This window comes from Schistocerca serialis, chromosome 4, assembly GCF_023864345.2.
Source record: "Schistocerca serialis cubense isolate TAMUIC-IGC-003099 chromosome 4, iqSchSeri2.2, whole genome shotgun sequence".
Lineage (NCBI taxonomy): Eukaryota > Metazoa > Arthropoda > Insecta > Orthoptera > Acrididae > Schistocerca > Schistocerca serialis.
Genome location: NC_064641.1, coordinates 135,138,040 through 135,149,795, shown reverse-complemented (window position 1 = coordinate 135,149,795; position 11,756 = coordinate 135,138,040). Strand labels below are relative to the sequence as shown.

Here is an 11,756-nt window from a genome sequence, read left to right as displayed (position 1 = left end):
AATTTCCAGGAGTGTAACAATCTATCACACATACAAGTTCAGGTGCACTGACAATATGTGGAGCTAAGTCAGTTGGCGCGAAAATACATTTACTACAGATACTGCCTGTGCACGTAGCAAAGATAGTGCACACCAAGGATACAACTCACAAGCTTTATATCGTAAAGTCTTTTCATCTGTCGACATCATACAGCTTACTAAATAGTGCTATGATTGTAATGGGCTGTAAGATAAGATGGGAATATTTATTTATTACATAATACGGGATGGCCAACGGACTTGCCGCAGTGGTAACACCGGTTCCCGTCAGATCACCGAAGTTAAGCGCTGTCGGCCTGCGCTAGCACTTGAATGGGTGACCATCCAGTCTGCCGAGCGCTGTTGGCAAGAGGCGTGCACTCAGCCCTTGTGTGTCAAGCTGAGGAGCTACTTGATTGAGAAGTAGCGGCTCCGTTCTCGTAAACTGACATACGGCCAGGAGACCAGTGTGCTGACCACATGCCCCTCCACGTCTGCATTCAGTGACGCCTGTAGGCTGAGGATGACACGGCGGCCGGTCAGTACCGTTGGGCCTTCACGGCCTGTTCAGACGGAGTTTAATAGGGGATAATACATTGACTTAAGTGCTCGTAAATGAGATGAAGACAGATCTCTGATATATAATACTTTGTATGCGTATAAATTTCAGGAATATAAATGGCGTAAAACGCTCGCCAGCAATCCAGTTCACTGTGCAGCACCACAAATTCTGACAAAACATCACAATGCCTCCGCAGAAATACTTAATGCATCCTTCAACCAGGCTCTATTATAGCAAACAGGACTAAGTAAATATGTATGCTATTCCATCGAAATTGTTTAAAATGTTTTCGGTAAGTGTCTAAAATAACTGTACAATTCTATGAATTACTGTTGAAGTAGATTGATACAATAAATCATAAGCTTCGGATACAATGAAATGTCGAGGCTAAATTTCATTTATAAAACATACAAAAATAAAATACATTGGCGTATGCTTTTCTTCCCTTGTTATAGTCCATAAACTTTTCTTTACAGTAAAATACAATAGAATATTGATAAAATTTGTTACTTATGATTTAAGACAAAACTGGTCAGATACATCACATAAAAACTGGCGATCTTCAAATACATAAAATAAGAGAACAGATACATTGCGAGTGGTAGCGGATATGACATTACACATTTTGAAGCATCTGCGTATTTTTTAAAACCTCGTTTACACGCTTGTCTATACAAAATGTCAGGGTGAGAAGTTAAGCACTAAGAAATGTTTCCTTCATGCTGTACCCAAGGAGAATAACAGAGGAATGTGTCCTTATTTGTTTACCGTATTCTGTAGATTGTTTGTAATAGAAAAGACCTTGCAGTAGAAGAGACGTGTTTCACAGTAGAGAAGATTAGCATGTGCTCATAACTCTTAAGCTATGCATTTTAGAGCCCAGATTTAACAGGCAATTTTTTCCTTGCTTTCGTCCATCCTACCACCTCTCAAAATATGGAATTCCTTTTTAATGCCCTGTACACTGTGGCGACAATGTCATGGGACACCTCCTAATATCGTGTCAGACTTTCTATTTCCCGGTGTACGGCAGCAACTCGACGTGACATGGACTCAACAAGTCGTTGGAAGTCACCTGTAGAAATATTGAGCCATGCTGCCTCTATATCCGTCCATAACTGCGGAAGTGTAGCCGGTACAGGATTTTGTGTACCAGTGAACCTCAAGATTACGTCCCATAAATGTTCGATGGTGTTCATGTCGGGCGATCTGGGTGGTCAAATCATTCGATCGAATGGTCCAGCATGTTCTTCAAACCATTCACGAACAATTGTGGCCCAGTGACATGGTGCATCGTTGTTTGGGAACAGAACTTCATTAACGGCTGGAAATGCTATCTAAAAATCTGAACATAATCATTTGCAGTGGTTCAGTTGGACCAGAGGAAACAGGCCATTCCATGTAAACACAGCCCATTCCGTTATGGAGCCACTGCCGGCTTGCACATTGCGTTGGTGACAGCTGTGGTCCATGACTTCGTGGGGTCTGCGCCACACTAGAACCCTAATATCAGGTTTTGCCAACTGACATAGGCACTCATCTGATCAGGCTACAATTTTTCGGTCATCTAGGGGCCAACAGATACGGTCAGGAGCCCAGGAGAGGCGCTGCAGTCGATGGTGCGCTGTTAGCAAAGGCGATCGCGTCGGTTGTCTGCTGCTATAGCTCATTAACAACAAATTCCACCGCACTGTTCTAACGGATACGTTCGTCGTATCTCCCTCATTGATTTGTGCGGTTATTTCACGCAGTGTTGCTTGTCTGTTAGCACTGACAACTCTACGCAAACGCTACGGCTCTCTGTCATTAAGTGAAGGCCGTCGGCCTCCATGTTCTCGGTGGTGAAAGGTAATGCCTGAAATTTGGCATTCTCGGCACACTCTTGGCACTGTGGATATCGGAATACTGAATTCCCTAACGATTTCTGAAACGGAATGTCCCATGCGTCTAGATCCCGCTACCATTCCGCGCTCAAAGTACGAGGTGCGACAATAAAGTAATGAGACTGGTGTGAAAAAAATGTTACTTACCGTTATAGTCAAGTTTAGTGTTGTCTCCTTTAAAGTAGTTCCCTTCTGATTGCGCACACTTTTTCCAGCGCTTCTGCCATTGATGGTAACATTTCTGGAACTCATCTTCTATAATATTCTCCAAGCCCTCGTCACAGCTTTTTGGATATCTTGTGTTGTTTGAAAATGGCGTCCCATGACCGCCGTTTTGACTCATGGAAATAGAGAAAAGTCGCACAGAGTGATATCTGGGGAATAAGGTGGCTGTGGTAGTACTGAGCTTTGTTTTGAGGTTAAAAATTGCTGTACTGACAGAGCAGTGTGGGATGGCGCATTATCGTGATGCAGAATCCAGTTATCAGCAATGTTGGCACGGATACGAAGAACTCTTTTACGAAGTCTTTCTAAAATTTATTTGTAGTAATATTCGTTAACTGTTTGTCCAAGAGGCACCCACTCTTTATGAACAATTTCCTTGGAATCAAAGAAGTACACAAGCATGCGTGGTCTCCCACTGCTATCTTGATCTTCAACATTCGTTCTGCCTTCACTAAACATTTTATGCAGACGAAAAACTTGAGCTCTTGGCATAACCTCCTCTCCGAAAGCCTTCTGAAGCTCACTGTAAGTTGCCGTTAGATTAGATTAGGTTAGATTAGTACTTGTTCCATAGATCATGAATACGACACTTCGTAATGATGTGGAACGTGTCAGGTTAATGAAAGGTGTCTATACAAGATATTACACTACACAAAATATTACATGGCACTCAATATTTTTAATTTTTTTGAGGGCTGGGGAAATTATCCACTTACTATATCTAAAAATTCATCTAATGAGTAGAAGGAGTTGCCATTAAGAAATTCTTTTAATTTCCTTTTAAATGCTATATGGCTGTCAGATTTTTGATGCTATTAGGTAAGTGACCAAAGACTTTTGTGGCAGCATAATTTACCCCCTTCTGAGCCAAAGTTAGATTTAACCTTGAGTAGTGAAGATCATCCTTTCTCCTAGTGTTGAAGCCATGTACACTGCTATTACTTTTGAATTCGTTCGGATTGTTAATAACAAATTTCATAAGTGAATATATATATTGTGAGGCTACAGTGAAAATCTCTAGCTCTTTAAATAAGTGTCTGCAATATGATCTTAGATGAGCTCCAGCAATTATTCTGATTACACGCTTTTGTGCAATGAAAACTCTTTTACTGAATGATGAGTTACCCCAGAATATATGCCATACGAAAGCAGAGAATGAAAATAGGCGTGGTAAGCTAATTTACTCAGATGCATATCGTTAAAATTTGCAATGACCCAAATAGCATAAGTAGCTGAACTCAAAACGTTTCAGCAGATCCTCAGTGTGTTTTGCTCCAGTTCAGCCCCTCATCAATGCATACACCTAGAAATTTTGAATATTCTGCGTTATCTACCGGTTTCTGATCGAAGTCTATATTTATTAATGGTGTCATTCCATTTACTGCGTGGAACTGTATACAGTGTGTTTTGTCAAAGTTTAATGAGAGCTCATTTGCAGAGAACCACTTAATGATTTTCTGAAAAACATCGTTTACAATTTCACGACTTAATTCTTGCCTGTCGGGTGTGATAGCTATACTTGTATCATCGGCAAAAAGTACCAGCTTTGCATTTTCGTGAATATAGAATGGCAAGTCATTAATATATATTAAAAACATCAGAGGACCCAAGGCCAAACCTTGCGGTACCCCAATCTTGATTGTTCCCCAGTTTGAGAAATCACCAGTTTTTTGCATATTATGTGAACTGTTTATTTCAACTTTCTGCACTCTTCCAGTTAGGTATGATTTAAACCATTTGAGCACTGTCCCATTCATACGCGTTGTAAGTAGGCTGTTTAGGTTTTCTTGTTGGTAACGCCACGTAGCGCTCTGTATGAAAATCACTGGCTGTGCTGTGTGCAGTCTGTGGCTAGTTTGCATTGTTGTCTGCCATTGTAGTGTTGGGTAGCTGGATGTTAACAGCGCATAGCGTTCGGCAGTTGGAGGTGAGCCGCCAGCAGTGGTGGATGTGGAGAGAGAAATGGCGGAGTTTTGAAATTTGTAAGACTGGATGGCATGAACTGCTATATATATCATGACTATTAAGGTAAATACATTGTTTGGTCTCTATCAAAATCTTTCATTCGCTAACTATGCCTATCAGTAGTTAGTACCTTCCGTAGTTTGAATCTTTTATTTAGCTGACAGTAGTGGCGCTCGCTGTATTGCAGTAGCTCGAGTAACGAAGATTTTTGTGAGGTAAGTGATTTGTGAAACGTATAGATTAATTTAGTCAGGGTCATTCTCTTGTAGGGATTACTGAAAGTCAGATAGCGTTGCGCTAAAAAAAAAAAAAAAAAAAAAAAAAAAAAAAAAAAAAAAAAAAAAAAAATTGTGTGTCAGTTTAGACACAGTCATGTATAATTTTTCTAAGGGGACGTTTCAGCGTTTTCACCCAATTTAACGCATACCATTGCGCAATATTATGCGGTTCCATTTCCGTGACTAGAGACACAAACACGTGTTAACTTATTACAGCACAACTCACGACTGAGCAGTTGCATCAATGTGTCGCTTCGACTAGAAGGAGCTTATACACCAAGGTCAAAGATATTGTGCCTACAGAAGCCTGCAGGGTTGCCACATATTGCAAACAAAATCAGTCTCATTATTGTCGCACCTCGCATGTTAATGACCTTTGTGCGACCTTAATCACGTCGGAAACCTTTTCAGATGTATCTTCTGAGTACAATGCCAGCTCTGCCAATGCACTGCCCTTTTATACCTTGCGTACACGATACTATCGCCGTCTGTGTATATGCATGTCGCTGTCCCATGACTTTTGCCACCTCAGTGTAGATCCAAATGTCTATGTAGATTAAAAATGTGCCTCCAGTTTCTGTATCTGCCAACTGTCAGATCTCACGAAAAATTACTGTGCTCTGTGTCTTATCCTGATTTCCCTTTGACTGTAAAAGCTGCATGTCAATACTTATGATGGTTCCCTACACCCTACAGCGACGGTAGCATCGCTTTAAACTATTATCACCGGTGCCACCTTTAAGGTTTGCCTAAGGTGAAAATAAATTACAATGCAGAGTCGAGGTCACTGTGTCACCCTGACGTAACGACGGCGTCGTCTCACGTATTCCGATGCGCGTCCGGTTGCGGGATTCCCTTAACACTGCTGCGCAGGCGCATGCGAGATTAGCCGACGTAGAAAAGTGCGGACACCGTGCGGCAGCGGTCAGTCGTCCGCGAGATGTCGAGGAACGCGCACGCCTTGTTGGTTGCAGTGCTGGTGGCGGCAGCGGCGAGCTTGCCCTGCGGCTGCCTCGCGCAGTGCACGGCCTCACAGACCACCGCCTCCGGCACCAAGGCGCCCGCCACCATCTGCAGCGGCGACATGATCTTCGCCGACGACTTCGACGACTTCGACCTGAGCGTGTGGCAGCACGAGATCACCATGTCCGGCGGAGGGGTGAGTGTCGGTGCGAACGTCCCTGCACTGCGCAAAAAGTGACGCACACAGTGAATCTTCACATTAGCGAGAGGACGTTTCTAGCATCTTGTTGCAACGACCGCTAGCGCCTACTCCTTTCTGGTAGCACGACGGAATTCTGCTTCTACGTAACGCTTCGCAAAAAAAAATTACTTCTTCCCTTTTTTTTATGTTTTTTGAGGTTGAATGACGCGTAAGCTGTTTTTGTTCTACCGTTTTTTATTTCAAGCCATTTTTCGGTGTTTTGTCCTATTTTCAGGAAACCACTGACTATCGTCTGAAAGGGACACTATTTCTTAGGTAACCAAACATTATAAGCAAAGATACAATCCGCTTGTATATAGTGTTGTGCATCAGGGGGGTAGGACGTCAAACTGGCCGACTTGGAACAGGAGAGGGACCACAGGACATTTTAATTTCCACTGTCTATACTTTTACAAATAAATTCATAAAACTATGTCAGCATGACGAGGAAGGGTTCAGGATTCACGCTCATAGCAGTGGAAGTTCAAAAATATAACAAAATATATTTTTTTTGTATATGAAATGTCATCATTTTTTCACTTACTATTGGCTGCATTTGTTGCTATAGGTACACTCTTCTTCATAAATAAGGGAGATTCTTCGATGAATTTTGCACAGCATACAAACCATACTTACAGGTGTATGAAACTCTAGAATTTTCCAAATCTATTAAAAACTGTACTAAATATTGAGATAATTAACCATAAAATTTGAGTTTTTTCTAAACATGAAGTTTAAAATGTAACAACTCATTCATTTTTTAATTAATTAAATAAATTCTAGAGTTTCTTACACCTGTAAGTATGGTTAGTATGCTGTGCAAAATTCATCGAAGAATCTGTCTTACTTATGAAGAAAAGTGTACCTATAGCAACAAATGCAACAAAATGATGAAATTCCACACATAAAAAAATTTATTTTGTTATACTTTTGAACTTACATTGTTATGAGTTTGAATCCTGATTCCTTCCTGGTCATGTTGACAAAGATTTATGAATTTATTTGTAAAAGGATAGACAGTGGAAATGAAAATGTCGTGTGGTGCCTCTCCTGCTCCAAGTCAGTCCGTTTGACATCCTACCCCCCTTAATGTCGAAATTACAATTTATGCAATGGAAAATGTTAAGCACAATAAATAATTAAATTACACAACATTACTGGTTAAAAGTCGATAATGATAAATTTTGTGAGGTCTTGATACTGGCTGATAAACTGTCAGACTGAGCACTCTTCGTATACGCTATGCAACAAACATGTTTTAAGATTAAAAGTTAAACTTTAGGCACTGACAGTATTATACACAACAATTAAAATACACAATCTTACAGTGTTAGACATTATATTTTTATAATGCCGTAGTTCATGAGGTTTTGACATTGGTTGAGAACCATACAAGTGCACTAGTAACTTACATTGTATGACAAACATGTTTTACATTGTAAATTACATTTTTATGCAATGGGTAATATTAAACTCATTACTTGGTTAAAATAAACGATGTTAAAGTATTACAAGTTATATTGTTGAAGTTTGTAAGGTAAGCAAGGTAAGGAATAGGAAATTTTGTTGTGCTTTAATTTTGTGTAGCAGTATGTGGTCATTGTGGCGATTTGTGGGTGTTTGGCTGGTTGACTGCATCACGTGACACTTAAAATTTGGGATGTGCTCAGCTGTTATTGGTCGTTTGCTTCATATGATGCAATCAAACGGCCACATACCCACAAAGCGCCACAATACCCACATACTGCTACACAAAATTAAAACACAACACAATTTCCTATTCCTTATCTTGCTAACCTCACAAAGTTGAACACTATAACTTTTAATACTTTAACATTGTTTATTTTAGCCACGGATTGTGTTTAATATTGCCTATTGCATGAAAATGTAATTTACAATGCAAAACATGTTTGTTGCACAGCGTAAGTTACGACTGCACTTAGATATTTCTCAGCCAATGGCACGACTTCACAAACTGTACTATCATAACCATATAAACTGTATAAGATGGCGTATTTCAATTACTGTGTATAATACTGTTCGTTGTCTAAAGTTTACAGTCTCAAGAAACATGTTTGTCGCACAACATAAGTGAAGAGGGCTCGGTTTATCAGTTTCTCAGCCAATGTCAAGACCTCACAAAATTTAGCATTATAATCATTTAACCTATAATATTGTGTAGTTTAATTATTTATTGTGCTTGATATTTCCATTGTGTAAATTGTAATGTCAATGACAAGAAACAAGACTGATGCACAACACTATATACAAGTGGATCGTGCCTTTGCTTATAATGTTTGATTACCTAAGAAGTAGAGTCCCCTTTCAGACTCCAGATAGTGGATTCCTGAAGACGGCTCAAAACACCAAAAACCCGTTAGAAATGGAAAAAAAATCAGTAGAATAAAAACAGTGTACTTGTTATTCAACCTTAAATATGGACGTTTTCTACCAACAAGTTATGGAAGAATCTATAAATGAAATTGTTTCGTCCATATGGAATGACACGAGTAATGGGCTGATAATTAAATACAATAAAACATTGAGTGTAAGAATGAATTTTTTGTGCACTGCAATTAAATGCTCTTAAATTTTATTGTAACATCACTGCTCTCGTAGTCATCAATCTCTCTTGTATGAGAAGGTGTCAAAGTTGAGTGACTATGAAGATTCAAGATGACTTAAGCAAGATTTGTAGCTAGTGTTATGAATGAAGGTAGCTGTAAATGTAGAAAAATGTAAGTTAAGCGGTCGGGTAGGAAAACCAAACCCCTTATGATAGGGTATAGCATTAGTAGTATCATGCTAGTCACAGTAACGCCGTTGAAATATCTGGGTGTAAGGCTGCAAAGCGATACTAAATGAAACGAACATGTGAGAACTGTGATAGGGAAGGCAAATGGTCGACTTCGGTCTATTGGAAGAACTTTGTGAAAGTATGGTTCATCTGTAAAGGAGACCACATATAGAACACTAGTACTGCTCGAGTGTTTGAGATCCCCACCAGATCGAATTAAAGAAAGATATCGAAGCAGTTGAGAGGTGGGTTTCTAGATTTGTTACCTGTAGGTCGGGATAACAGGCTAGTGCTACGGAGATGTTTCAGGAGATCAAATTTGAATTGCTGAATGGAAAGCGACGTTCCTTTCGAGGAACACTACTGAGGAAATTTAGTGAACCGGCATTTGAAACTGACTACAGAACGACTCTACTGTAGCCAACATACTTATTACGAACGCCAAAGTACAGACAGAAGAGAACTGAACTCCCATAGCACACATCGAATATTCCAGAATATTCTGACATTACAGGAATAAGAAATTTCCAACTGAACTTCCAGAAGCGCACATCGAATATTCCAAAATATTCAAACATTACAGGAATAAGGAATTTCATGAACCTACCAGATATGATAAATACTAAATAAATAATTATTTCTGTTGTCGGGTTTTGAGATGGCGACCCACAGCACGTCATCCAGACTCTCTAACCGCTACGCCACACTGCGTGCACCACTGCTTGCGGCAATATGCAGGATCTTATGGGTACAGGAGCGGATGTTTCTACTGGTGACGGAGGACGGTGTACCGAACAACATTAGATTAGTATTTACGTCGTTTGTACGAGGCGTGTTTTGTACGTAAGGTCCGTTTTGTTCTAGACACTAGTACTTCGCGCGCATGCCGCAACGAGCGCGTGCGTCGTGTACCGGCATGCCTCGGGAACAATTGTGCTCAGTTTCAGCTCTGTAGCTAACCTGTACGGTTCTGTTCTGTGCTTTCAAAATGTTTAAGACTATCAACTCGCCTGCCGCGTGTGAGGTTCGGTCAGTGATACGGTTTTTGTCAGCAAGTAACCTGTCTGCTGCAGAAATTCATCGACAGATTTGCGAAGTGTACGGTGATACTGTTATGAGTGAAAGCAATGTGCGTAAGTGGGTACGATAATTCAAAAATGGCCGTGACAACTTCCATGATGAGGACCGCTCCGGTCGCCCTTCTTTGATTACAAACGATTTGGTGGCTTCAGTTGAAGCGAGGATTCGTGAGAACAGGCGCTTCACAATAACAGGTCTCTCAAACGAATTTCCTGACGTGACGAATTCAGTACTTTACAACATTGTTTCTGCGCACCTAAAGTTTGGGAAACTGTGCTCCCGTTTGGTCCTGAAACTCGTAACAGAGGACCACAAAAACCAAAGATTTCAGTGTGTGATGAAGCTCTTGACTCGTTATCATGAAGAAGGTGACGGCTTCTTGAGTCAGAGACGAAAAATGGGTTTCGCGTATCATGTCCGAATCGAAGCAACGGAGCATGGAATGAAGACACACACACTCGCCTGCAAAGGTGAAGGCCAAACAGACTCTGTCCCAGCGCAAAATCATGGCGTCGGTGGTTTGGGATAGCCATGGTGTTTTGTTGGTCGACTTGATGCAACGATGAACCACTATCAATGCCGAAGCATACTGCCAAACCCTGAGAAAGCTACACAGAGCGATTCAAAACAAAAGACGCGTCATGCTGACAAAGAGAATTGTCCTTCTACATAACAATGCAAGACCTCACACTGGTGACACCCACGATTTATTGGACAGTTTTGGCTGGGAAGTTTTAGACCACCCACCCTACAGTCCTGATCACTATCTGTTGCTCCACCTCAAACAACACCTCAGTGGCAACCGTTACAATGACGACGACGTGAAAACTCTTGCTTAACGGAGCAGGCGGCAAGTTTTTATGAAGAGGGGATTTTAAAATTGGTTGAGAGGTATGATATGTGTTTCAACAAACTTGGCAACTATGTCGAAAAATAGAGCGAAGTATGTACTTTCTGTAAATAAATTTATTTTTTTGAAATAACCTTTCATTGTATACCTATGTTGAAATGGATCCAACTTAAAAAACATGCTTTGTACACTAATGATTATAGCTATTACAAATCATATGTTTGTGGTTGGGTAGTACTTCCAAGTACATGTGGCAAGAGCTTGATATTAATGCTTGTTCTCCCCTGGGCGGCAGGTCAGGTGTTGAAGAGTGGACGCTTGGCCATAAAACCGGTAGTCTATACTGACAGACGTTATCCTCTTACAAGGGGAGGCCGCCAATTGTGAAATTCAGATTCGATTCATACTGCGCATAATAAAAGCTCATGGCCAGAGGTGTAATGTGGCAAAGCACCAAGATGCACTTCTCAGCCGTTGTCGAGAAAATCGACAGTCAAAAGTAACCGTTGCGGTGAAATACTCTCTACGATTGATAATCTTCTACAGCGTCGTGGCGCAGCTGTAAGCGCTCGGGTTCGTAATCCGAAGGTCACCGGATCGAATCTCGCCCCATGCAATTTTTTTTTATTATTAGTTTTTTGTAATTCAAACATTAATGTATTGCTTATGCATGTTGGTGAAGGCGGATCGCTCTCCAATTGCACCGCCTTCATTTTTCCGTTTGTTTAACAGGGTGTACCAAAGCTCTCACGTCCGCACTGATTTTCGACGATGTTATAAGTTGCGCTAGGGCCGCATCTACCTTCTTTCGAAGTTAGCAGGCAACTACGCTGTTATGCGGCGGCTCGTTTTGGCCCATTCAACATCTGTCCTTCAAGTGTAACGAGCAAGTAA

The 11,756-nt window shown here is 40.8% G+C and overlaps 1 protein-coding gene across 1 annotated transcript in view; it reads left to right on the top strand.

Moving 5' to 3' along the window:
- The first annotated feature begins 5,870 nt into the window (after positions 1 to 5,870).
- LOC126473601 (beta-1,3-glucan-binding protein-like) overlaps positions 5,871 to 11,756 on the top strand; it is a 68,296-nt gene continuing 62,410 nt past the window's right edge. The window contains exon 1 of the mRNA XM_050100760.1: positions 5,871 to 6,090. Coding sequence (XP_049956717.1) covers positions 5,872 to 6,090 — 219 coding nt within the window. The 5' untranslated portion in view covers position 5,871. The remainder of the gene's footprint in view (positions 6,091 to 11,756) is intronic.